This window comes from Plecotus auritus (genome assembly GCF_963455305.1).
Source record: "Plecotus auritus genome assembly, chromosome: 11".
In the NCBI taxonomy this organism is placed as follows: domain Eukaryota; kingdom Metazoa; phylum Chordata; class Mammalia; order Chiroptera; family Vespertilionidae; genus Plecotus; species Plecotus auritus.
Window position 1 is genome coordinate 31,192,176 of NC_137777.1, and position 27,051 is coordinate 31,219,226.

Here is a 27,051-nt window from a genome sequence, read left to right on the forward strand (position 1 = left end):
GACAAGCCTGCACAGCCACCTCCAGGCTTTTAGTTTCTTAAATTTATTTTTTTTAATTTAAAAAACCTTTTAATAACATTTTACATTCAATATTATTTTGTGTTAGCTTCAGATCTACAGCATAGTGGTTGGACAATCATATACTTTACAAGGTATTCCCCCTGATATTTCCAGTACCCAACTGGCACCATACATAGTTAGTAAAGTATTATTGACTGTATTTCCTATGGTGTATTTCAAATCTCCATGACTATTTGTCATTACCAATCTGTACTTCTTAATCCCTTCATCTTTTTCACCCAGTCCTCCAAGACCCCTCCCCTCTGGCAACCATCAGTCTATTCTCTGTATCTATGAGTCTGTTTCTGTTTTGTTTGTTCATTTATATTGTTCTTGAGATCCTACATATAAGTGAGATCATATAGTATTTGTCTTTCTCTGACTGACTTATTTCACTTAGGATAAGACCCTCTATGTTCATCCATGCGCTTGCAAATGGCAAAACTTCATTCTCATTTATGGCTGAGTAATATTCCATTGTATATATGGGGGAGGGAGGGCAAAAGTAGGTTTACAGTTGTTCGTCTGGAGAAGAATACAATAATTAATAAGTAATAATGCAAGAATGAAGTCTGTGTTCTCATAACTGTAAACCTACTTTGCCCACACCTGTGTGTGCCACAGCTTTTCAAAACCTCAGAGAGAAATACACTTCCACTTCCTTTAAGCCCTTGTTACATTGGCATTTCCGGGTATCCCAGCTGGATGTAATGCTCACTAGTAGAGTGAGCAAGACTTGATGCAGGAAGACGAGCTGGGAAACTATTGCAGTGGCAGGGAACAGGTGACAAGAGCCTGAACTAAGGCAGTAGCAGTGGGAAAGGTGAGAAAAACCTGCTAGTGATGGTTGAGAGGCTGAGTGGACTGGATTTGATTACTAATGGGTAGGCAAGTGAGAGATGAAGTGACAGCAGAGTAGAGCTTTATACCTGGGTTTCTGGCTTGGACACCTTGGAAGAAGCATGGAGGAGGAGCTGTGGGCATGGTGAAGAGCCCCTGAGGGAATCTAAAAAGTGAGAACTCCAAGGAAAGAACCTTTGAGAACATTAATAATTTAAGGAGTGAGCAGGGGAAGAGGCCGGTAGGCAGATGACACCAGGACCAAGAGCAGAGAGGTTAATAATGTCAGTCACGAGAAGTAAATTAAGATGAAAAATGAAATCCCAGGGATATTTTCATAAAAATCACTGTGACGGGATGGATGTGGAAGCCAGGTGGCTTAGGAGCCAATGGGAGGTGAGGAAATGGACACATGACTCTAGGCTGCATTTTAAATGATGTTATTCATGGAGAGGAGAGTTGTTGCCAGAGTGGGATGGAGGTTTTTGTAAAGTTTATTTATTTTTATTATTTTTAAGTTTCACATGGTCTGTAGTATGCTTATGGGACCCGGGGCGCAGCTCATGGTGGAGATGTTGAGATATGGGAGAGTGGGCCTCCGAGGAGGCGCTGCACAGGTGGAGGATCAGTCTGAACAAGTTCATTGCTCCTTCTGAGGCTCAGAAAAAGCAGGGAGGTGGAGGCAGAAATAAGGCTTTTGAAAATATTAATTTGGGGGACTGAGGGAGTTTATATTTTTCAGCTTCAGTTTTCTCGGTGAGGAAGGAGAGAAGGTTCCCCTTGGGAAAGAGTAGATGATGGGACTGTGGAGGGTTTGGGAAGAAGGTCTGAAAGGCCACCGCGGGAAGCAGGAGAAACAGCCCAGGGGTGACAGGTCTACCTGCCTTTGCATGGTAGCCAGTGGTCGCTTTTATAAAATGCAATGATCAAGACCAATGTGAGACAAACCAGTGAAGGCCTAGGCCTTGAAACGATAGCTGGTGACATTGAGCTAGGCCTTGAAACGATAGCTGGTGACGTTGAGCTGAGCTTTCTTTCCTCTACTGTCACTGCTTCAGTTAGTGCTGATCCACAGGAAGGACATCTTGGTGCACGCGTACTGCACAGGCACAGATGATAGAACCTTCACCACACCACCCTGCAAGCAGCCTTCCCAAGGGATGAGCACCAATGACTGGTGCACTTGTTGTTGGTTTGCTTTCCAATTTGATAGCAAGTTTCTAGGGGGGAAAAGAAAGACGAATCCAGGCCACAGGCCCACCAGGCTCTCTTCAATGGCCCAGTTGTGGCCTATTTACTGGCAGCAAAAGGAAACTGTTCAGCTGCTTGGAAGGAAAGTGAGCTGGGGGATAGTTGGATAAACCCAAAACAGGACACTGCCTGGAAATGTTGAAGATGCCTAGACTGCCATTGTATCTCTTCACCCAACCATTTTGTATGGGATGTGTTGCTTCACATCAGCTTTTGTTTGGTGATCCAAATTCTGTCATGTTTCTGTCAAGTGCTGACTCTTAGAGGTTGGAATTAAGTGATTTTTTTTTTAAAGCATTTCCAATTCATCTTACTTCTAGGATTCTAAATGATTTTAGTTGACAAACTGTGACTACCTCAGCATTGGGACACTGAGGAGTATATGGATCCTCTGTGGCCTGGATTTCCTTTTCTATCTTGGCATAGATGGAATGTTTGTTTCCCCCCAACCCCCAAATTAATATGTTGAGGCCGAGTGTGATGGTATTTGGAGGCGGAGCCTTGGGGAATTAGAGTGAGAGTAGATGATAAAGGTGGGGTCCTCATGATGGGATTAGTGGCTTTATAAGAAAAGTAAGAGCCATGTCTTCTCTCTCCATGCCCTCAGACCAAGGAAAGGCCGGGTGAGGATACAGTGGGAAGAGGGCCATCTGCAATGAGCTCTCGCCAAAAACTGAATCAGCTAGCACCTTGATGTTAGACGTCCAGCCTCCAGAACTGTGAGAAAATAAATTTCTGTGGTTTAAGTCAACCAGTCTGTGGTCATTTGTAATGGCAGCCAGAGTTGACGAGTATAGCATCACAATGTAAAAACCAAACAACCAACGAAACACACAAACAAAGGAAGTACACGGTCACAGATTTTCACCCAGCCAAGGTCCTTCTAATACTACTAGGAAGAATCCTCCTTAGTTCGTGAGGAGCAGGGCAACTACAGGATGCTATATGATGCCATCCTTGGAGGGGAGAGTGCCCAAACCTGGCATACAGCCCTTGTCCTTTAGCCTTCCATTTCTTAAGGCTTATGTAGGCTCTTAATTATGGCATCATTAGAGTTAAATTTCAGATGGAAAATTGTATGAAACACATGCTGAGTACACTTGCTCTCAAGTGGTATTAAATCACCTTGTTATTTATTACCCTCTAGAATGCTCTAATTTGCATGTGGTCTCTTCTCATATGGGTACTTCAAGTAAATCTGAATTTGTTTATACGATTTTATGGGTACTATAAAACCACAATTGAATTTCAGGCCTTTGTAGTCGCCCAGCCTTGCAAGATGCTCTCCAATTAGAAATAATTGCTGTTAATGCTGTTATGAGTGGTGGATGCCCACTACACCCAGACCTTTGTTCTACTAAATCCCCTAAGAGTCTCTTCTTTATTCTTCAACTAAATAGACAGGCCCCTAGAATATCTGCTTTTGGAATTGTAATAGAGGAGCAATATTGTGCCTCTCTGTTAATTAACCTTGTTAACCAAGGATTTGGAACTTCAGTTGGTTAGTCAGAGGGCCTTTTGATCCTCTCAGTACACATCTACAGTCGAGTAGGATGTCACCCTTGTGAAATAAGATGCCTTTTCTTTTTTGGCATATACCAAACAGCTTTATTATTCTTTGAGTAATGATGCAATATTCCTGTTTAATGAAATCATGTGTCTAAAGTGCTGAGGTTCGTGCCAGGCACAAGAGATATTAGCTATCATTTTTATGATCATAAAACAAGTTTTTTAAAAAAAGACTTTCAGAATGGAAAGGAAATACAGGAGCAGCGTTGTTGGAATCCTACGGACAGCTCAAGATAAACCAGTCCACAGTGGATTCCAGACTCCACATCCTTATTGCTCTAAGAGCAACTTACCCCTAAGATCCTTAAACTCTTTTCTTTGGACTCTCACAGGGTGTTCTAAGGTTCCTCTCACCCCTTCCTGTTCCCCACACAAAAGAAAGTAAGAGACAAAGGCTGCTGTTTTTCTTGCAAGGCAGGTGCCCCGTCCAGCCTGGGAAGGAGTTCCAGGGTATGGTAATGACCACATTTTGCTTAATCTTCCTTTTATGGTGAAATCTCCAAAGCATGAATGCAGTTGGCCAGTTGATTAAACTGTAATGAAGGCAGCACTGATGAATGCAAATGCATAAAATTGTCCATCGTATGGAAAAACATCTCAGCATGAATCCCAACTTGACATACTAAATTAAAATAACCACATGAGTGTGTCTTCTGGATTAATAGTTAGCAGTTTCTCTAATTCAATAGAATGTCATTTTCAGAGTGAGAAGCAACCATTCTTTGATCTCTTTTAGGAAGAAAAATGTGGTCCCATTCAGAGTTTGATGTAGGGTCACTGCCTACCAGGGATTTCAGGAACTGGACATTAAGGCTCCCTCACAGGGGCCCCCGATGTACCTTCAGCAGGATTGGCACTTACTCTGTGAGCATCTGGGGCATGTAGAAGTAAGCATTTGTGTGGCTGCTTTGGAAAGATGGACACGGGAGGCTGGCTTTTTCTACACCAGGGAGCACACAGAGGTTCAAAAAGGTTAAGGCGAAGAGCAAGATGACAGGACATCCAGAGTTGTGTGTCCTTTGGAAAGAGGGCACTCCCGCTAAACACTCATCATGTGAGAGGGTTCTCTCCCTCACATCTGTTGCAAGCAGAGATGACAAAAATGAGCTGTTTTTATTAATAACTAGGGGCCCGGTGCATGAAATTCGTGCACTGGGGAGGGGTCTCTCAGCCCAGCCTGGTCCCTCTCACATACTGGGAGCCTTCAGGGGATGTCCTACTGATGGCTTAGGCCTACTCCCCGTTGGGAGCGGACCTAAGCCGCAGTCTGGCCTCCCTTTGCGGGAGGCCACCAGGCTGATCAGGGGAAGGTGCCAGCCCCATCACCCTGCTGCTGCAGCCACTGCCAGTCACTGCCACCAAGGTATTTTCATCAACACAGACTCCAGTCCCTTTACCATGAAAAAATGACAACTTTCTTTAGGCATTTTCAAGATGTGTCTTTCATAGGATATGACATTTCTTTCTTTCTTTTTCTTTTTATCCTCACCTGAGGATATGTTTCCATTGATTTTTTTCCCCTTCCCTCCGATCACAGGCTTGGCCCCTTCCCAAGCCTAAAGCCTCTGCCCCAGGCTTTAGGCTTGGGAAGCGGGCACCCCCTGCCCCTCCACCCCAGGCTTTAGGCTTGGGAAGGCTCCCTCCCCCTCTGATGGCCGGCTCGGAGTGACCTGGGTGCCGAAGAGGTTCCGGGGACCCAGGTATGTCTGCAAATTAACCGCCATCTTTGTTGGGTTAATTTGCATACTCACTCTGATTGGCTGTGGGCATAGCAGAGGTATGGTCAATTTACATGTTTGTCTATCATTAAGTAAGGTGAGAAAAGCACTCAACAAACAAGCAGATGGCAACATTATTTACAAAAGCACTGGCTAAATATTCCAGTCCAGAAAGAAGAGCAAGAATGGCACTTATTGTCTCCAGATATATTCTATCAGACAAAAACCTCCTCTTCATTGAAATAAGCAGTATGTTGGGTTTCAGATATTGGGTTTTAGATGACATCAGCCATAGAGTTGCTCATTAGTTCTTTTTCTTTCCAACAAAGCCATCCATAAAATTGAAGGCGCCTATATATTCAGTTATGAGCAGTCCCAACTTGGTGGGCAGGATACTAAAGAGAAAACAAGAGGAAACTTTCTCGGTTATCATTCATAAAAGCATCATTACAGCACAGCTGAAAAGCAGTGCCACCGACCTGTCGCAGAAGAATTCACACATGCACACATTGCTATGCATGCCCCAGTATCACCCTGGGCGTGTCTACAATGTGGGAGGACACCAGCTCAGGGTTTCTATACCTCTCCTTGCTTTATTTACATTATTCAACTCACTTCTCACGTCCATTTCCAAAGCTTCCCTACATGATGTAATGATGGGCTGGAAGCAGGGACGTCTTGTGGAGTCAGATGAGCCTGGCTTGAAACCCAGCTCTATTATGTACAATGTCATCTCAGGCAAGTTACTGAGCTCAGGAGCCTCAGTTTCTTCCAGTGTAAAATGAGGTCATTCATCTTTCTTTCTGGCACTACTGTGAGGATTAGATGCAGGAGCTCCTCAGATGGCTGGCAAGGCCCAACAAAGACTGTTCATCTTCTCCACCCCCACACGCCCCTCCTGAGGGAGCACTCTGACCCTACTGATTCTGACATTCACATTGCAGAGCAAGGAGAGGGGCAGTGAACAGAGCAGGCACAGTTAACCTGACACCTGAGCTAAGGGGGGATAAAGTAAAGGACCTGTGCTCGCTGTCCCTCTGGGGGCACCCCACAAAACCCAGGTGGTTCTTGCCCTCCCCAGCTTCAGGTCTCTAGTAAATGTTACCTTTCCCAGGAGACCTCCCCTAAGCGCCATACTGAAAATTAGACCTCAACCTGCACCCCCGATCCTACCACTCTGGAATTTCCTTTTCCTGCTTCATATTTCTTTGTAGCACTTATGACCACCCAGCATACCTTCTTTCTTACTTTATTATTTTTTGTTTGTTCCCTGATCCCTACCGACTATGAAGATAATTTCCACAAGGGCAAGAACGCTTGTCTCTCTTATCCTTTGCTGTAACCCCCAATCCTAGGGTCATCAGCAATGCATGGCACACACTAGGCACCCTCTAATGCTTGTGGAATGTCTGAAGGAGTGTATGCTGTGATCCCCTTCACTGAACTTCTTCATGCTTTCAAAGCCTTCTCAGGAATTATGCAGACCCCCCTCAATCTGGGGCTTATAAAAGTAATATCAACTCTATAATTATTTCAAAAATTAGAAAAATTGAATCCCATGTTCTTTACAGTTGGCATTAACCTCTGTTAGGCAAGTGGAGGCACTGTACCGTGAACATGCATGCTGCCCAATAAAGGCATTACATTCGCTCATTCACAAGCTGTAACAAGCACTGATTTCCACACTGTAAATGAGGAAATTGGACCTGGAGAATGAAGGTCATGTTCAGAGTCACAGGCTTAGTACACAGCAGGATTATAACTCCAGATTTCCAATCTCCTTGCCAAAGACCCTTTTGCCTCATCCCACACCTTAGCAGTCATATTAGTCACCATTCCTGTGCTAGGTGAAGCCTGAGGACGTGAGACATGGAAGAATGATTTTGGGTTAATTGTATAAAGTAGATACTATTAGCTAAAGAGAAAAGACTTGCTTATGCAGGAAGGGCACCTCTTTTTTTTTTTTTTTTGGCCAGGCTCTTCCCTGGAGCTGAAAACATACAAGAGTGAGCAGAAACCACCTGGCCTCTGATCTCAAGGAACTCACGGCTCAGTGGGGAGGCAGATGATAATCCCAGGATCTCACAAATAAGTGTGCTATGAGCAGTCCTAACTCCATGAGCAGTGAGATGTTCTAAGGAAGCCAGGGTCGGGTGCTAGGACAGTGTGCATTGAAGCCATTTGGGATATTCTGGAAGGTCAGGGAAGGAATGCTTAAGCTAAGAGGGGGCACAGTATGTGCAAATGCCCTGCACTGTTTCCAGTACCGAGGACTCTGTGAGTAAGGTTTCTCCTGGTAGGGTTTGGGAAAAGTTGTCGATTGGTACATTAGAGAAGTCATAGAAGATGACTGGTATTGTTACCTTTTTAAAAACATCAGGATGTATAAAATTCTCGGTATATACAAGTACACTTTTTCTTGCAGGATAGCATCTACTATCTTTCTGACTACATATTCTGGTTCCAAAATCGGTAACAGAGAAGGACAACTAGGGAGTAAAAAAGAAAAAAAAGAAAAAAAACCCCAAATTAACAAATTAATAAAAACAGTTCTTGCACATTAAGCATAAAAAGACTGTAAGACATTATCATTTATTTGCATCGTTCCCTCCCAGATTTTATCTACCTCCATATTTACTCCCTGCTTATCAACATAATAATAATTAGAATTTGAAATGGAAAATGATGATTCTAATGAATACACTGATGTATACTATGGACACAAGTAAAACGATATTAAATAAATGATTTATTAGTATAAAGCAAGTCTTTGAAAATGAATTTCCTGTCATCTCCATGAGATGCAGAATGGGGCCTTTGTGTCCCTTCAGTGATTTTCAGTCCTCTGTGGCATCAGGGATGAGGGGAGGAGGGAGCTGGGTGGCAGAAAGGGAGGGAATGTGACTGAGTGCTGGGGAGACAGGTGAGCAGATCCGGGCTACAAGGTGGCTGCCAGTGAGACACAGCTTTGATAAACCATTCACCTTAAACTCAACATCTGAAATATAAGCACATCTGAGTAAAGAATAGCTTCTGAGGCCATTTATAAATCATGCTGAATCCTAGAGAAATCTATTTTGAAACAACCTTTAAAAACAAAAAAAGCCCCACTGGAGTAGCTCAGTTGGTTGAGTGTTGCCCTGTGCACCAAAAAGTTGCCAGTTTGATTCCTTCTCTAAGTATGTCCTCAGGTGAGAATTTAAAAAAGTAAAAATAAAAAAACAGATAGAAAAATAAAATAGGCAATCATTTTTTAAAATGCAGTTTCTTTGATATTACAGGATATACTTACCCAGTAGTACAACCTTCAAACATTCCAGTTTTAATTAAAAATGGGCACACAATCGTGGTTTTGATCCCCTTTAATTTCTGGGCAAATAGTTCCATAAAAACAGATTCAGCAAATCCAACGGCTGCAAATTTACTTGCACAGTAATCTGAAAAAGACAAATAATGCTGATGTACCTTCTGAAGTTTTAAAAGTGGCATTACATTAAGTCTCCTCAAAACGCTAACCGACAGAAACTCAGACGATTTCAGAGTTCTTGTTTTGTGTGATCTGGTCTACTCCCACTGGAAGAAGTGCCGAATGAATGGGGAGGTACACGGTAACATAAAGTTCAGTTGATAAAGACCGAGTGGATGCTGCGAGGAGTCTCCTACAGTCACACTGCTAGCCTTTACTTCCACGTTAATGAATGGTCAGACATGTGCTAGCTGTTATATGGACACATGGTGTGTGTGTCTAGGCCCAAAGAATTCCAACCCAATTGGGGCAGGAAGGCACATAAAAGAGGAAATACAGTTAAGTGATGTAGTTGGCTAGACAAGAGAGGGCAGCGTGGGTCATGATACTCGGATCAAACTTTCTTCCAACTCTAACTCTTTCTTCCACTTTCAGAAGAAAAACAAAGGACTCAGTAGCATGTCCATTTTGAACTTGCTGTCTTCAATCACTCTCACTTCAAGTAAACCTGGGTTTTCAATCTGCTGAATGGAAAAGTTTGGAGTAGAAAAGGCATGTAGGTGAGCTCCTCCTTCCCTTTGCCTCACACAGTCCAACGAGGTATCCGAGGGATGGGTACTTGCTCTGTTCAGAAACGGCTATCACAGCTGGCAGAAACCAGGAGGTAAGTGCCCGGCGTGGGGATGTCAGGTCCACTGCTGCTCAAGAAGGCAGGTGAGACCATAGAAGGAGGGAGGGGAGAGAGTCCTGACCAGCTTCTAGGATCATCTGAGTCACTTGGTACAAATGCAACTCACTGAGTCCCTCAACCCTGGAGATTAGGGGAGCAGCTCTGGCCCAGGACGAGGGATTCTGCATTACAAATAACACCCATGGTGGTTCGGATGCAGGGGAGCCAAGACCCCCACTGTGGGAATTACAAAAGGCTTACACTTGTTTCTAAGGCCAGCTGGGGATGGAAGAATCCTTCTGAAGATAGAGAGATACAGTGTCAGAAAAAAGATGAACAGAAGCTGTAAATATACCTGTATCATTTCAGAGTTTCATCATTTATCAGACATATAAGAGAGAGGTAACACTAATATGTGATGATTTCTGAGAACGACAGAGTACAGGGAGATGTGCACAGACTGGTAATATTTTGGGTGACTGGTGGTTCTGAAAAACCTATTCACACAACTGAGATGAACGGTGCCTAGACTGGCATTGTGAATCTTGAATTATGCTGCTCAGCTCAAAAGCATAAGGAAGTGCCCCAGGGGCAGGTTGGCCAAAGTTATCCGAGTATTGCAGCTAGGGCTTCTGATGCAGGAGTCTCAGGGATCTGCGTTAGTACACGAAATGTTGCTCCCGGGAACGCCCTGGTGGGGAAGGACAAGATTTCTGCTCCTCCTGGAGCCCCCTCCAGAGTTGGGCTACCTTCACTGAGGATCTTGGTATATCTCTTTGCCCCCTCCCCACTGCTAATGTCAAGTCAGTTGCAAGGGGGATGGAAATGGCAACGACTTCCTGCAAGTCTTCCAACCAGTGGAAAAGCGAAGAGGTGAAGTTTAGGTTTCTTGGGGTGAGAAATTATCTCCAAACTGACAGCAGGGGGAGACTTCAGAAGGCAGAGTGGTTGTCCTTACCATGCTGAAGACAGTACCAGATGAAATTTGGGGATGGTGACTATGCTAACCACTTATGTAAAAACAGTCATCAGTAAGGAGTCTCTCTCTCTCTCTCTCTCTCTCTCTCTCTCTCTCTCTCTCTCTCTCTGGCGCGCTCTCTCTCTCTCTCTCTCTCTCTCTCTCTCTCTCTCTCTCTCTCTCTCTCTCTCTCTCTCTCGTTTTTAAACCCAGGGGACTACGTAAGACCTAATGATTCCAAAGTGCATACTTCAACTTTCGGTAGGTATATCTGATGGCCAGTTTTGATGCATTATGTACTTCTCATCCACTTCCCTTATTGAATATACTTCTTAATTTTTATCTTTATTATTGGTGCATCAAGCCAATGCTGATTACTCAGAGATATTATGTAAGTTAGAGTTAGGAAAAATGTGCAAACGTGAAATATTACACTTTTCTTACCTGCCAGCCCATTTACTCCAATTAATCCAGCTGAACTTGCAATGCAAACCAAATGTCCATGGGCATTAGCGATCATAGCCGGTAGAAAGGCTTTATGAGTCTAAGATGAGCAAAGTAAAACTTTTAATATTTGATACCACATTTTACTCTTTTTCAGATGTTTATATGATCATTATGATTAAAAAAATTTTTAAGCTCATAAAAATACCTGAAGGGAATGCAATATAAAAACTTAAGTATCTGGAAAGTAACCATCTTAACTTGTTTAACCTATGAAATTAACATTTTCCTCGTGGCATACCAATATTATTACAAATAATTTATTCAAACTTATATTTTGCTAATATTTGATTTTTCAAAACACAATATTAACACAATAATTGAAGCAATACAGGAGAACCTTAGTTGTGGCAGCCACAATCCAGAAAGAAAAAGCTATCATTATTTAGGTTATAATCAAGAATAAGATTATTTAGATTTATATTGCTCTTTTTCCCCTGGATCAGATATGAATTTCAATTTTTTTGAACAGTGTTTACAGGAGATGCTGCTGTTGGCTTCGGTGTAAAATATCACTTTGTTTTACATTTATCTCTACTTCTTCGAATAATAGTTTCTTAATTTTGTTCCATGTCATAAAAGAGAATATCTGTTAGAAAGAGGGGATGGATACTGTGAGGACCACAGAGCACCTTCACTTTGGGTAATGGGATTTGGAGAAAGAAGATAAAGGAAAGAGCAATGAGCTTTGAGAGAAGATGTATTCTGCAACAGAGAAATAATTAACCAATACAAATAACTGCATTTTATTTCATAAATTTATATTTCATCTTTGTTTCCTAATATAAATAAATATGAGAAAAAGAATCTCTTGTAAAAGTCAACCAACTTTTGTTTGTCTGCATCATCATGAGTTTCAGAGAGAACCTAACACAGAGAGATGGAAAATCAAAACAAACAGCATAATAAGACACCCTGGTGTCTGCTCTGAGTCACTTCTCCTTGGCGACACTCCCCTTGGCAGCCTTGTCACCATGTGCTCTCTGACCCTCTAGCAAGTAAGTGCCTACTCTGTGCAGTACTCAAAGAAGGTACCTGTACTTGCTCAGAAAAAGGGTACAGAGTGAGAGGGCGTGAGGGGAGGGCAGAGGCCTGCAGGGAAACATCAGTAGTATTTCAGGAACATCTAAAGAAAGTGTAAGAGAAAGAGAAGACCATGAAAGAGACCAGGAAAGCCAAGAGGTGGGAAAAGAACGTGAAAGCCCCGGGAGTGGAGACTTTCAGGGAGACTGTCTTTGTCTTCATTCTGACGGTATATTCCAACTTCATTCTAATGAAGCAGAGAGGCATTTGGGACAAGACAATGTAAGTCACTTGCAGTAGTTCCTGAAGGAGCATGGTGGACACTTAGTTCTGAATCTTTCCATCTTTCTCCTGAAAACTAAAGAGAACCCCAAGAGTACCACCAGCACATGGCATTTTTGGTGAAAGTAGGAGACAGAAAACATCTGAAGGCTGTGCAAGGAGAGTTGGTTGGAAAGTCCACATGGAGAGGTGTGAGGAGAATGGAGGTGATCTCAGAAATCTCCAGCAAATAATCATTCTCAGAAGTAGAGTTGGACAAGGGAAGGATGAGCTAGGAGTGGGGCAGGAACAAAATGGGCTCAGGTTCTGGGAGAGGCAGAACAAGGGACTGTGCCTGGCATGGGGCGGCCTGACATGACTGCTCTCAGCAGCAGCCAGGAAAACACAATGTCTGAAAGTGGGCACACGGCTGTGCCCCTTAATGTCCATAGCACGTAGTCACCAGGGTTATTGGTAGGAACCTTTCTTTCCCTGGGTAAGTTCTGAGTCAGGAGACCAAATGTTTTGGTTTGCTCAGAACAGACCTGGTTAATGGTGCTTATTAAGAATGCCCCCTTTCGCTTTTTTCAAAAGAGTTGCAGCTTAGGCAAATGATAAGGTCACCCTGGTCAAGTCTAAGAGCTGTCACTTATTGTGTAGCCTTGAGTAAGTCTTTTAATTTTTGTGATTCCTTATCTCAAGGAGCTGTTTTAAGGCTCATGCCTGAGGTGCCTAGGACAGTGAATAAATGATAGTAGTACCATGAGGACAGTGTGTCTTTGTAGGATTCCCTGGCGAGTTCTGGGAGGTGTGGGTTGAATTGGATTGGGAGAAGATGACTGGGTAGACCAGGATAAGCTAAAATGGAGAAGACTGTGCTTGATTTAGAGGCTAATCTTTGTTATGAAAAGAAAAAATTATTACCCACAAATGTGCTTTGAAATTCACATCAAAAGACTTTTCCATAAGCTCATCTGGGCAGTCGAGGAACCTTTTGCCTGTTACGATGCCAGCATTGTTGATTAGGATGGAAATGTCACCAACTTCTTTTTTAACCTGAATTGAATAACAAGAGCAGCACCATCAATGTAGTAATTTCTTGCATGCTCTAAGGTTTAATTTCCCCCCAACTTTATACACCTCTTATCCTTGTTAACAGAGATTGAGCTTATGCAGTCTGAAAACAAAGCATGTTTTATTTCCTTTGCTGAGTGTACAGTGCATCAGCAATCCAAGTCTGATGCTTTTCTTTTTATTTCTTCTTCTCCTGATAATTCCAACAATGCAATGCTGCTTTCCTTCTACATTTAGAGCTATTCTTATAATCAGTGCATAGTAACTTTATTCTATGCTCTAAGAAGAATACAATTTTAATCAATGTGATGGGACATACGCACTTATAGCCATCCTATATAATAAAAGCCTAATATGCTAAGTGTCTGGTTGTCATGTCATCCGTTCAACCAATCAAAGCATAATATGCTAATGATATGCTAAGGCTGCTCAACCCCTTTCTATGATGTGCACTGACCACCAGAGGGCAGACAGTTGACGGGTCGACCAGTCACTATGACGTGCCCTGACCACCAGGGGGTAGACATTCTGACAGATAGGTTAGCTTGCTGCTGGGGTCCAGCTGATCAGGAGTGAGCTAGACGGGCTGGATATGCCCTGAAGTTCTCCCGCTGTCCCTCCCCAGCTGGCCAACCTCCTGTGTCCCTCCCCGGCCCCGATCGTGCACTGGTGGGGTCCCTAGGCCTGCCCTGCATCCTCTTGCAATCCAGGACCCCTGGGGGGATGTCAGAGAGCCAGTTTTAGCCCGATCCCACAGGCCAGGCCTAGGGACCCCACTGGTGCATTAATTTGTGCACCAGACCTCTAGTGTCATATATATCAAAACCTAGCAGACACAGAAATGGGGTGGTGTAGGGAGTGAATGGAGGAAGTATGATATTCATCATATTGATGCTTTCAACACTCATCATGGTTCAGAACCTGTCTATCCTGTTTTCATCAACTGGCTGGTTTTCTTCTCCCTCCCCCAAACTTTTAGGCATAAGATCTGTGAATGGAGGAACAAGTAGGCCACATTTGCTTAGATGACACTGGGCTTATAATAACTTGAGTGGTCATCCTGGGATGAGAGTAAGTTTGTGTTGTTTTATAAGGAGCTCAGGGGTAACATCTACAGGAAAATGCAAAAGATCCTAATTTTATACTTAGTTTTATTTCTCCCTCCCTCCCTCCCTCTCTCCCCCCTCCCTCCCTCTCTTCCTTCCTTCCTTTCTGGCATTCATTATTCTTCCTTGTTGTAAGAATGTGGCAGCAGTCTATTCAGCCCTGAGTCACAACTCCAGGAAGCTTGCACATAAGCTGTGCCCACCTTTTGAACATCCACGCTATGACAAAAAGAACCCACAGGAAGGCTGTGCGTGTCAGTGTCTAACTCCACACTGCCCAGGATGGCTGATTTGACTTTCCCACCACTGTAAGTCATAGTGGGCATTAGGTTCAAGTCAACTTCTACCAGTGACCACGTGGTTTAAAAGATGAAGCAATCCTAAAGTTTGACCTTGGACATCTGGAATCAGTAATAAACCTTAAAAAAAATTCACAGATACTACAAATACAAACACATCTCATTTTTACAAATAAGGCAAGATCCTTCACCAGCAAAAATATTACAATTCACTTTATTGAGTGGTCTGCAACTGAACCCTCAATGTCTCAGCGGTATACCTGTAATAAGGTGTTTTTTTTTTTTTTTTTGTTTTTTTTTCTGTTGAACCAATGCAGTCAATTAGAGGTATGCCAAGCAAAAGTGATTTTGATTTGGCTTTTCTAAGGCATCACAGTCATTAAATATATAGTTAGGACACTTCCACATGCCACATTAAGGATAAGTGACAACTACGTAGCTCTAGTCTGATCTTGTGTTTACTGTTCCAAATGACCTCTCACCCAGGATGCCAGGTATCAAGACTGGACTTTCAGTGCCAACTATGCTCTAGGGCAGTGGTCAGCAAACTCATTAGTCAACAGAGCCAAATAGCAACAGTACAACGATTGAAATTTCTTTTGAGAGTCAAATTTTTTAAACTTAAACTTCTTCTAACACCACTTCTTCAAAATAGACTTGCCCAGGCCGTGGTATTTTGTGGAAGAGCCACACTCAAGGGGCCAAAGAGCCGCATGTGGCTCGCAAGCTGCAGTTTGCCAACCACGGCTCTAGGGACACAAGCTTTCAAGGTTATTGGGGTCTCAGAGGAGCTAAAACACTGTCAAACTGCTCTGACAATTTTCACCTGGATCTCTCCTCTATGGCATACTTTGTAAAATTTCTCTGGTAGCTTTCCTCTATCCAGAATAAGAAGTAGAAGTGCTTGGTTTATAAGGTGGAAAGTAGTTTTCTTCTCCTGAATGCAAAAGAGCATATACTTAATTGTCTGCAAGACCCAGAAGTAAGAAAAGTTGAATAATAGGCTAGTAAATGCACCATGTTTGACCATTTCCAAAGCTGAACATCTTGGGCAGAACTAAATTATGGATATGGAGCAGAGGGAACTAATTATTTATGGAGCGCCTCATCTTAGCTTGTTCCACAGGTGAAGCTGCTGTGTTTGAACACAAGCCAGTTACTGCTTAAGACTTGCCAGGGAAGTTATTTGTAATCAGTGTACGTCAACCTGCCAGGTGACTGGTGCTTCAAGGACAAAGAGCTGAATTTGTGAGGTCCGCTCTGAAAAAGACACAGCTGCTCTTTGCAGGGTGGTCCCAGCATGAGCCCATGCTAGCTTCTCGGGTTTGGGTCTCCAGACTGTTCTGGGCACCCTGTGATTGGAGATGGTAGAACAGATGTGTAAAATGTAAAAGACAAACTCAAATGAAAGTTACAAACTCACTCAATCGCCAGTGACCTGCAAACCTTTCCACTAGTTTTGAGCAGAGAAGCTGTGCAAGAACTTTCCAATGTGGTTGCTTGTTTGTCACAAGCTGGTATAGTCCCCCCCTTCTCACTAAATTAGGGAACCCTGGGAGTCACAAAAGAAGTGGCCCTGGAGAGTGCTGTGTAGAATACTTGTGTCAACATGAAGACAGATTAATCCTCAATAAGGAAAGAAGACAGCCAGCAAACAAGGAAGTTCCTCTACGAACTAAGAAAACCCTACCATTGGCATATTGGAGCTTTGGTTTCCTGAAAGCGTTCTAAATATGTGCATCTCTGTCACCGCTAAAGGAACAACTGAGGTTAACAGTCTTTAGGATGAAGAAAATACTCTGATTTTCTCATGACAACTTAGGAGAAATACACATGCAAATCTAAGGCATTGTGGTGGAGTGGAAATAGCTGGATTTAAAATTAGACTAAATATGGGTTTACATCCTGGCTTAGTCATGCACTAACTCTGGAACCCTGAGCAGGTTAATATATCTGTGCCTCAGTTTCTTCATCCTCAAAGATGGTGCTATCACCTAACTTATATTATGATAGGGGCCAACACAGTATAGAGTGGTGGTTAGAGTACCTACTCAGGAGTCAACAGGCTCATGACCCAGCTGTCGCTTTGCTACTTATTATCTTTTTCTTAGGTAAGCTATTTACCTGTCCTAAGTCTTGGTTTTCTCATTTGTGGAATGGAGGCACTAATAGGCCTTACTTTATAGGATTATATTATACAATGCATACAGGGTGCTTAACAGGGTCTATTGCAAACATTCTAATTCCCACTCCCCCCAAATTTTTAATTAAAGGAATGTTGGAGATAGGCAAATTGGCACCGAGAAAAGTAAACAGATAAAGAAACTGATGTATGTCCAAGTATTTACATAGAGTTCTTACTATCCATAGCAAAGAGTAAGCACCGCAAATTTACCTGATCGGCCACGCGATACACATCTTCCTTTCTACTGCAGTCACAGGTATAGGCATAGGCTCTTGTGGCTCCGGCGTCCCGAGCCATCTTGCACGTCTCCTCATTCCCCTCCTTGTTGATATCCCAGAGAACAAGCACAGCTCCAAGGCGGGCAAATTGAAGGGCTAAGAGCCTTCCGAGTCCACTCCCAGCACCTGTTATGAGTACGATTTCACCAGCAACATTCTTCCGTGGCTTTGGGATTAAGGTAAAAATCACAGTCTCCAGAAGACTAAATACTGATTTTCCTAAGAAAACGAATACTTTCTTGACTGACTTCACGTTGGGAGCCATATTCTGACTGAAACCTATGAAGACAGACAGACAAACTCATGTAAAGATCTAGGTGTCTACTCCCTCTGAGTTTGCTTGCTACATGGAGCTCATACTTCCTGAAATATTGAAAGAAATTGAGAAGCATGATTTAAACATCCCTCCTGGTAGCAGACGCTTAACTTAGAAAAAGTAGGGGACCCACTGGGACTGGATCTTGGCCAGCACCAAGATCAAGCTCAGCACACATCTGCATGCCCACTTAGCTTTGTTCATGAACAAATGTTCATTAACCAGGAACTGTAACTACACCCAAATTTAACCCAAAGAAGACATTCATTATTTCTCAGAGTGAACCTTTTCTCCTAATAATCATGAGTCCTGTTGGCTGATTTATGTTCAAAGTCTTGACCATATTGAAATGCTTATGACATAACTGCTACATCTTTGCTTTTATTTCTGTCTCCTTTTAGGTTTGTGTTTTCTCATTTGCATTGTTGTTCTTAAATTATGTGTCACTATTTAAAATATGAGATTCAAGAAAAAAATGTAAAATCCTATTTGCATAATGTACTTTAAGAAGACTAATTAGACCTTCTAAACCTTTTCTGATGAATTCACCGTCAGCTCTGGGGCCCCTGCGCCCTATCACTTACCGCTCGGACCTATGGTTGTAGGACATCAGTGAGAGACAGGTCTGGATTCCTGTTCTGTCCTGCCCCTGCCTGGCTGTGAAACCTGGGGCAGACTCCATAGCCTCTCTGGCCGAGGTCTCCACATCTCTACTTACTGGTCCTGTGGCATAGAGTAGTTTTGCAGATGAAAAAAAAAAAATGTATGTCATGTGCTTGACCCATGCTGGCTCACAGTGCTTTACAATCGTTATCATGTTTTTCAGATTCACGGTGCTGCTCACCAACAAGGTGAATGAATAACAAATCTCCTCCTGACAAGCGCATACTGGGCTCCACACTTACATCCTGTTATCCGTTATTCACACTTCAGTGAAATGAGTTTATAACATGATTTAATAACAACCCCCTGAAAAAAAAAGAAAGGTCTGATTTCCTCCAGGATGAAAAGATGTGTTTAGCAGGGGGCATGCTGTGGAAGGGGTGGGAGGGTTCCCTGAGTGGGGAGCTATAGAGAATAGACAGAGGAGGGCAGACAATGTCCATTAAAGAACAGCAGGTCCGCACTTTGCAGTTTGGTTGAGGATAAAATAGTTACTATTAATGACTGTGGGTGGATAGAGTCATTTATAGGAGGGCTTGGAGTGTGGTTGCACCCTTCAGAAATTATTGTGACCAAAACTGTTGTTTCTTGGCTCATTCCACAGATGAGATTGAGGATCAGGAAGAATGTGTATGCGGTTTATCCAAGGTCCCTGTGCTAGCTAGTGCAGGGCCGGGTGTTCATTTATCATGTTTGTTGAGCATTGATGCTGGGCACTGGGGCTTAGGGGATGGGCAGCCTCCCGTATTCTCTGGCCTGGTGAGCTAAGGATCTAGTTGAAGAGATAGACGTTAAATGAATAAATACATCATCACAATCCATCTAATTCTCTATATAAAAGCCTAAGTGACCAAACAACCGTTTGACCGGTCACTATGATGCACACTGATTACCAGGGGGCAGAAGCTCAACGCAGGAGCTGCCCCCTGGTGGTCAGTGCACTCCCACAGTGAGAGCACTGCTCAGCTGACTGACAGGCACCAGATGCTGGGCTCATGGCTGGCAAGTGCAGCTACAGTGGGGTGAACCTCTCCCTCTCCCGCCTCTGCAGCAGCGCACTAGGCAGTAGCAGGCAGAGAGGGGCTGGGATGAGTGGGAGCGTCCTGGGCTCGGGCTCCTCCCCAGCCACCTGCCGCTTGGTGCACTCCTACATCCTTCGGGGGATGTTGGACTGCCAGTTTTGGCCCGATCCCCAGGGATCGGGGGAAACCAGCAGTCCAAATCGGCAGTCCGACATCCCCCGAGGGGTCCCGATTGCTAGAGGGTGCAGGCCAGGCTGAGGGACCCCAAATTCGTGCACTGGGCCTCTCGTAGATTTATAAAGAAAAGTGCAGGGAGCTATAGAGAATAGAAAGGAAATCTAATTTAAATTGTGGTCAAGGTCGGAAGCAACAGGAGAGATTTGCCAGGAATGGACATTTGAGTGGATATCCATATGATGAATAGTGAGAGGTAGACAGATCTGGGAGTAGCTCACCCAGTAGAGGGACAGAAGAGTTTAAGCCTTAAGGTAGGTTTTACCTGTGTGACCAGGGAATAAAAATGCTGACAGTGGGGGGCATGGATATTCTGGTTAAACAAAGAGTGTTTTCTGCTGTGGCACACTGGGTTTCATCATCCTTGGAATGAAATGGCCTTCACACTCTCTGGCATCTTTGTTCAAATTTACTTTCACAGAGTAGCTTGGATAATTGCTTGGGCATCCCAGGCCCTGCAGGACTTGGAAAGAAGGTTCCCTGATGGGGGAACAGTGGTATTCAGACTCTTATATTAAACTAGAGGCCCGGTGTATGAAATTTGTGCATGGGGGGGTAGGGGTTGTCCCTCGGCCCAGCCTGCACCCTCTCCAATCTGGGACCCCTCGAGGGATGTTCAACTGCCCATTTAGGCCCGATGCTAGTAGGATCAGGTCTAAAAGGGCAGTCAGACATCCCACTCACAATCCAGGACTGCTGGCTCCCAACCACTTACCTGCCTGATTGCCCCTAACTGCTTTTGCCTGCAAGCCTGATCACCCCCTAACCACTCCCCTGCCAGCCTGATCTATGCCTAACTGCTCCCCTGCCAGCCCGATTGCCCTTAACAGCCTTCCCCTGCCAACCTGGTCGCCCTTAACTGTCCTCCCTGCAGGTCTGATTGCCCCCAACTGCCCTCCCCTGCTGGCTCAGTCACCCCTAACTGCCCTCCCTTGCCAGTTTGGTTATCACCAACTGCCCTCCCCTGCAGGCCTGGTCGCTCCCAACTGCCCTCCCCTGCAGGCTTGGTTCCCCCCCCCCTCAACTGCCCTCCCCTGCAGGCCTGGTCCTCCCAAACTTCGCTCCCTCAACTGCCCTTCCCTGCAGGCCTGGTCCCCCCCACTGCCCTCCCCTGCAGGCCCGATCACCCCTAACTGCCATTCCCTTGCCAGCCTGGTTGCTCCCAACTGCTCTCCCCTGCAGGCCTGGTCCCCCCCAACTGTCCTCCCCTGCAGGCCTGGATCCCCCCCCCCCCCCCCCAACTGCCCTCCCTTGCAGGCCTGGTCCCTCCCAACTGCCCTACCCTGCTGACCTGATCGCCCACAACTGTCCTCCCCTGCTGGCCTGGTCACCCCTAACTGCCCTCCCTTGCCAGTCTGGTCATCACCAACTGCCCTCCCCTGCAGGCCTGGTTGCTCCCAACTGCCCTCCCCTGCCAGCCATCTTGTGGCAGCCATCTTGTGTCCACATGGGGGCAGCCATCTTTGGCCACATGGGGGCGGCCATCTTGTGTGTTGGAGTGATGATCAATTTGCATATTACTCTTTTATTAGATAGGATAGTCATGGGGTGTGTACCTGCAGACCTGCAAGGATGAGGGTCAGACTTTCTACAGTAATGTGACACCCCAGGCACCTTCCCCAGGCAGCAGCCTAGGCACTGCCAACACTCCTTCCACAAGAAAGCCAATACCAGGCCATCCATGCCCCTTTTAGGCACACCACTACGTAATTCCTAAGGGAAGCTGTGAGAATTAAATGAGTTAATGCAGGTAAACTATTAAGGAGTGTTATATGGTTATATGGGCAATACTACCACATATGAAACTTTCTGGGGGGAAAAAGAAGGTCCTCATTGCCCTCTCCAGGATGCATAGGTTGGGGGTGGGATGGGACAAGAGGAGTTGGGCTAGATTTCAGGGCCTGCCAGGTTACAGGCCTTGGTAGAACAGTGCTAGGCACATAATGACAGCAAAATAAATATCAGCTAGAGCTATGACTGGTGTTACTTCCAGCATGTGAATTAATGAGCCCTGGCTATACCAATTAAAGATGGTTATAGCAAGTATGCTTACAAACAAAAGTAAAGCACTAAAATATAAAGTTCCATTTTAGTGTAAAGACTCTTCCTTACTTAGGAAATGACAGCATACTAAATTTAATCAGGCTGGCCCTGGCCGGTGTGGCTCAGTTGGTTGGGCATTGTGCTGTGCACTGAAAGAAAGGTTGCCAGTTAGTTCCATTTGGGTTGAGCAGAAGGCGGCGTATGGTTCTCTCTCTCTCTCTCTCTCTCTCTCTCTCTCTCTCTCTCTCTCTCTCTCTCTCTCTCTAAATTGATAAAAACCTTTAAAAAGAAAATTTAAATTTCATCAGGCTGAAGACTTCTTTGGTGTCTCCATCCCATGTCCTAGCCTCCTAATCCAAAAGCTGAACTAAGCCGGTGCAATGGAAACAGGTGATTTATACTTCACAGGCTAGGGGGCAGCAGCAAGTAGGACCTGGTAAGGGGACGGGTGAGGGGCCATGGGGATTGGGGCGTTGGGGAGGGAGAGGAAGATGCATCCAGCAGCAGAGAGCAGGGCACCTAGGCTGAATGGACCGAAGAGGGGACCAGGGAGTCACCCTGCCCTCTGCTCCGGGATGGGGAAGGAGGCAAGCAGCTCACCCACGAGGGGCTGGGTGCCTCCGGGCCTCGATGCCGGGCGCTCTTGCAGACTCGCCTCGCGCTCTTTCCGCGCCCCCTCCCCAGCGCTGACGCCCCGGGCGTTGCGGGCTGGCGAGCCTCCGGCGCCACTCCTCCTGGAGGTCGTGCCCAGTCCTTGGACCCGGACTTCGCCAACTCACCCGGGACACGCTGCCCTCGCTGCGCGCGGAGAAGCCGCCGGTTCCTCCTCGGCACCGCAGCACTGGCTGGCAACCCCGAGGCTCCGGGATTTATCCCGGCACCTGCTGGAGACTACGTCGGAAGGCGGGTCGGCCGCGCCCCCGCAAGGGGTGGGGCGGGTGTGGGCCCCTAGTGCCAAGCGGGTCCCGCTCCTTTCTTTTCTCCCCCGGCGGCCAGATCGAGAAGCTGGAAATTAGGTCGAGAAGACCAGATGCACGCGCCAGGCGCCAGGATTTCAAACACAAGAAACACCCGCGGAAGTTCAAAATTCCCAGAGCCAGGCTGCTCCCTGAATTACTAAATCAGAATTTCTGAGTTGGAAGGGCTCCAAGTGTTTCCAAGCACAGCCCCGACGCTGGGAACCCTTGTGCTAGAGAACAAAGAGGGAGGCGGGTGCTGGAGGCCGTGCGGGGGAGGGAGCTGGTCCTGCCTGTACAGCCTGCCGCGCTGCACTCAGAGGCTGTGCTCGCCCGCAGCATCTGACGCTTCCATCTGGGATCAAGGTTATTAGCTTCCGTGGTCCGCGGTGGTAAGTTGTGTGGGTGCGGGAGAGCCTCCGGCGGCGGGTGCAGTAAGGGCAGGAGTGGGTGGGGCGCTAGCTTGGAGGAGGAGAGGAGGGCGAGGGGAAAGTTTGTTCATCAAGGTGAGGTTGAGAAAAAAAGAGAAAAAGTCAACAGTGCACTCCGATCCAATCAGTATTTATTCATCTTCTCTGTGTACAAGGATCCAGAAAATACAGCAGTGTCACATCTGCCAAGAAAAAAAGATAAAGATCACTTAACTTTAGCTAATCACCTAATATAAGCAGAGCTCCCCATTGCACGCTTGTAACAGAGGGTGGAGTTTGATGGGTGGCATCAAGAGCAGAACTACTAAATTATGTGGTATCGAAGGAAAAAAAGGGTTGTCAGGACAAGATTGCTTTCGGAATTCACCCAGGGTTGGGGAGGATGCATATAAGTGACAAGTGATGAAGGCTCAGAGGAGAGCAGTGTGAGTCAACCAGTATCTGAAACAGACCTGGGTGTGTGAGGACTGCACATATGTTCTTTATTTAGCTGTGAGAAGAAACAGGTGAGTTGTCTAAGCCTGGAAAAGTAGGTGCTGGGGAGAGCCTGGAATGTCATTTCAGTATTTAGGAAGTGACTTGTATTCTGTAGGCAGCGGTGAGCTGTGGCGAGCTGTGGAAAGTTTGAGAAGCTGTCCATTTGGAAAGTGAATGGGGCAGGTGTGTGTGCACTGATTTCAGTGTGGGCATGCCTCTGGGAACTACAGTTTTTTTTTTTTTTGTTTGTTTGCGGCGGGGCGGGGGGGGGGAGAAGGTGGAGGGGTAGACATATTCATGAACTGCACATGTCTGTACGATAGACATGCACCCCAGGTGTCCCTGTGCATAGGGCACCTTGCCAGCCTGGATGAGGAGAGGTAGCTAGCTGGGCTGGAAGGGCCTTCCAGACTTCAGAGACAGACTGGGACAAGGTGTGGAGGTGAGCAACGCCTGGGAATGGGAGTGACTAAGACACGGAAGGTTGGGTAATGGGCTCCGGGCTGTATAACCTGCCTACAAGAGTGAACATTACAGAACAACCAGTCTTATGCCACCTTCATGGTTTCTCTGAGCAAAATCCTGGGCTCTCACGCTATTTTCCGGTCAGCAGTTCAGAGTAGACCTCAAGAAAGAAAGCTCAAGCATTATTAGAAATCTCATTAAAACAAAATAGGTGTGCAAAGAAGTGGGGTTTCACTGATGATGTAATTAAAGGATCTGAACTTGAGCACTGCTGTTTGGAGAAGGCCTCAGTTTGACTTGACGTGGGTAAACTCTTGACCATAATCCTGAAAGCTAAGAAAATATTTTTAAAGGGTCCTTTGTGGCAAAGGCCAGGAATAGACAGTTAATTTGTGATAGAAGATGCAGAATGGGCTAATGAATTATGAAAAAGACGCTCAAACGTCATTCTTCGTCGGAGAGAACAGTTTTAGCCTTCCAAACCAATAAATGTTAAAAGAAAAAGAATGGCTTCATACAGGGTTGGTGTAAATTACACATTTCTAGAGCGAGTATTTATCAGCCAATTCCACCTATGGGACTTTATCTTTACAACAAAATTAGTTATCATTTTAACTTCAGGAAGGGAAACTGGTCACTAGGAGTCAGAGGGTGGAAAGAGACTTAAAAAAAGATTAAATCTTTATTGTTGAAAGTATTACATATGTCCTCCTTTTCCCCCCATTGACTCCTTCTAGACCACCCCGTCCCTGCCCCAGGCCCTTAACACCCCATTGTCTGTGTCCATGGGTTATGCATATATGCATACAATAGTTTTGGTTGATTTCTTTCCACCCACCCACCACCTCCATCTTCCCTCTGGGATAGGAGACTTTTGACTGTTTCGAACCTTGGAAATGTACTACTCTTTCTAGAAATAAGCATATTAATAAAAATAGATTATTAATTTCTAAGAAATACGTATGCATGGAATGCTCTACAACCATTTTTTATAAAGTCATGTTTTTCAAGGATATAGGAAAATACTCTGCACATAGTGTGAGTTAAGAAAGCATAGTATAAAAATAATTGTATAATATGATGCTACATTTCTATGACAATTTTATTTATATGCAAGAGAAATTCTGGAAGTGAATTCACCAACATCTTAGCATTTTTTATTATCAAGTAGTGGAATTTTGGTCGATTTTTCTTCCTTTAGTATTTTCCAAATTTTCTATTATGTGCACATTTTGGTTTCATAAAAAACTTTTTTAGAACATACAAAGACATTTCCATTAAGATGACAGACTGAGCATTTATATCCCCTTTCTTTCCACTGAAAATTCCACTGAAATGAAAGGGAAGATATAAAAGTGTGAATAAAAACATAATAGTGCTAGAAAGAAAGGGACTACCAGTGAGGACTGACTAGAGGTTGGTAAGGAGATGGATCCCATTTCCAGAAACCAGAGCAAAAGATACCTTAACCCAAAACACACCCGGGGAAGGCTCTATAGAAGTGAGTCTTTCTTCCCAACAGAAACCCGGAGTAACTCCTACTCAGTAAACAAACACTAAGTGTGGAAATAGGACATGGGGGCATCCAGATGGAATACGAGTCTTGACATAAAAAGACAAAACAATGAAAGTATTGAAATAAAATGCAGGGAAATTATTTTGTAATTTGGGCCTAGGCAAGGACCCCCGACCCTAGTGATTATTCTTTTGACTACATAAAAAAGTCAACTTCTATACAGGAAAAAAATTCATAAGACAGGCAACAGACTATGAGAAAATATTTTCACATAAAGAATTGAAATGGAAAATTAGCCATAATTTATGGAATTTCTATAAACCAATTTGAGTAAGGCTGTAGGAAAAATGGGTAAAGAAATGCACAGGCAGTTCATAGGCAAATGACTGAAAAGATGCTAAGTTTCACTGGCATTCAGGAAAATACAAATTGAACAGGCACATTTTTTTTTTGGTTCATCAATATTGAGGTATTAAAAATTGGATATTAAAAATTAGATATAAATCCAGGAGTGGTGAGGGTGTGGGGACACAGGCATTCTCAAGTACTATGAGTGGAAGTTGGTGTATTCTTTATGGAAGGTAGTTAGGCAGCAGCTATCCTGCCTTTTGACGCTGCTCTTTCACATGTAGGGTTCCAGCATAGGAATATTGCCATCTGTGCAGAAAGAATTCTCATTGGAGCTTTTTTGCAATACCCGCCCCCCCTCCAAAAACAACAACAACAACAACAACAACAACAAAAAAAAAACACCAACCACAGAAACTACTTAAATGCACGTCTATTCCATTAACCATGGTGTACCAGGGGTCCTCAAACTACGGCCCGCAGGCCACATGCGGCCCGCCGAGGACATTTATCCGGCCCGCCGGGTGCCACTGCCTGTCCTGCTTAGCCGACTTGTCCTGGGCCCGCAGTGCGCATAGGAATTTGTTCATAGTTTTTTTTGTTTTTTTTTTAAACTATAGTCTGGCCCTCCAACGGTCTGAGGGACAGTGAACTGGCCCCCTGTTTAAAAAGTTTGAGGACCCCTAGAGTCGTATAATAGAATCCTATGAAGCTGACAAAAAAAATAAATTTAGAATTATATTTACTGATAGGGAAAGGTCGACAGGGTGTAAGTGGAAAAAAAGAATTACTCCATTGAAGTTACATTTACATTGTTCATGTGTGTGTGTGTGAAATACAGATGGAAATGCAAGAGGAATGGACCTAATGCATACACACCACACTGTTCATAGTGGTTACCCCTGGCAGGCAACAGAATTGAGTGAGGCACATGCAGAGAGGCTTCCTGTGTTATGACAGATGTTTCTGTATAGTAGACTTTTTACAAATGTCTTGGATTATTTTATAATAATAATAAAAAAATAAAGTTTGAAGTGTACATACTTTCTGTTTTAAAAATACTTTAAAAATATTCTTTATTGTTTAAAAGTACTTATTTTAAGAACATATTGTCTTTGGGGATTACTTTGCAAAATAGTGGAAGGGGTCTGTCACCAGATGACACATTCAAAATATATTAGGTTTCCTGAAATGTATTCTTTTGCAGTACTATCTTGATTTTGGTAGGGGTTATAAAATTCCCACAGAAGACCAGAATTAGCTTAAAGCGACATTTGTTTGTTCTATGGTGAGAGGAAAGCAGTGTTTGTTGTGAAGA

The 27,051-nt window shown here is 44.5% G+C and overlaps 1 protein-coding gene across 1 annotated transcript; it reads right to left on the reverse strand.

The window, feature by feature from the left end:
* Window positions 1–5,560: 5,560 nt before the first annotated feature.
* On the reverse strand, window positions 5,561–17,527 carry SDR16C5 (short chain dehydrogenase/reductase family 16C member 5; the record flags this gene model as incomplete). The annotated part of the gene is made up of 6 exons (XM_080646750.1): window positions 5,561–5,833; window positions 7,802–7,927; window positions 8,731–8,875; window positions 10,977–11,076; window positions 13,245–13,376; window positions 17,195–17,527. The coding sequence occupies 6 exons, from the start codon at window positions 17,525–17,527 to the stop codon at window positions 5,743–5,745; spliced, it is 927 nt and encodes a 308-aa protein (XP_080502876.1). The 3' UTR covers window positions 5,561–5,742.
* Between the last annotated feature and the right edge of the window lie 9,524 nt (window positions 17,528–27,051).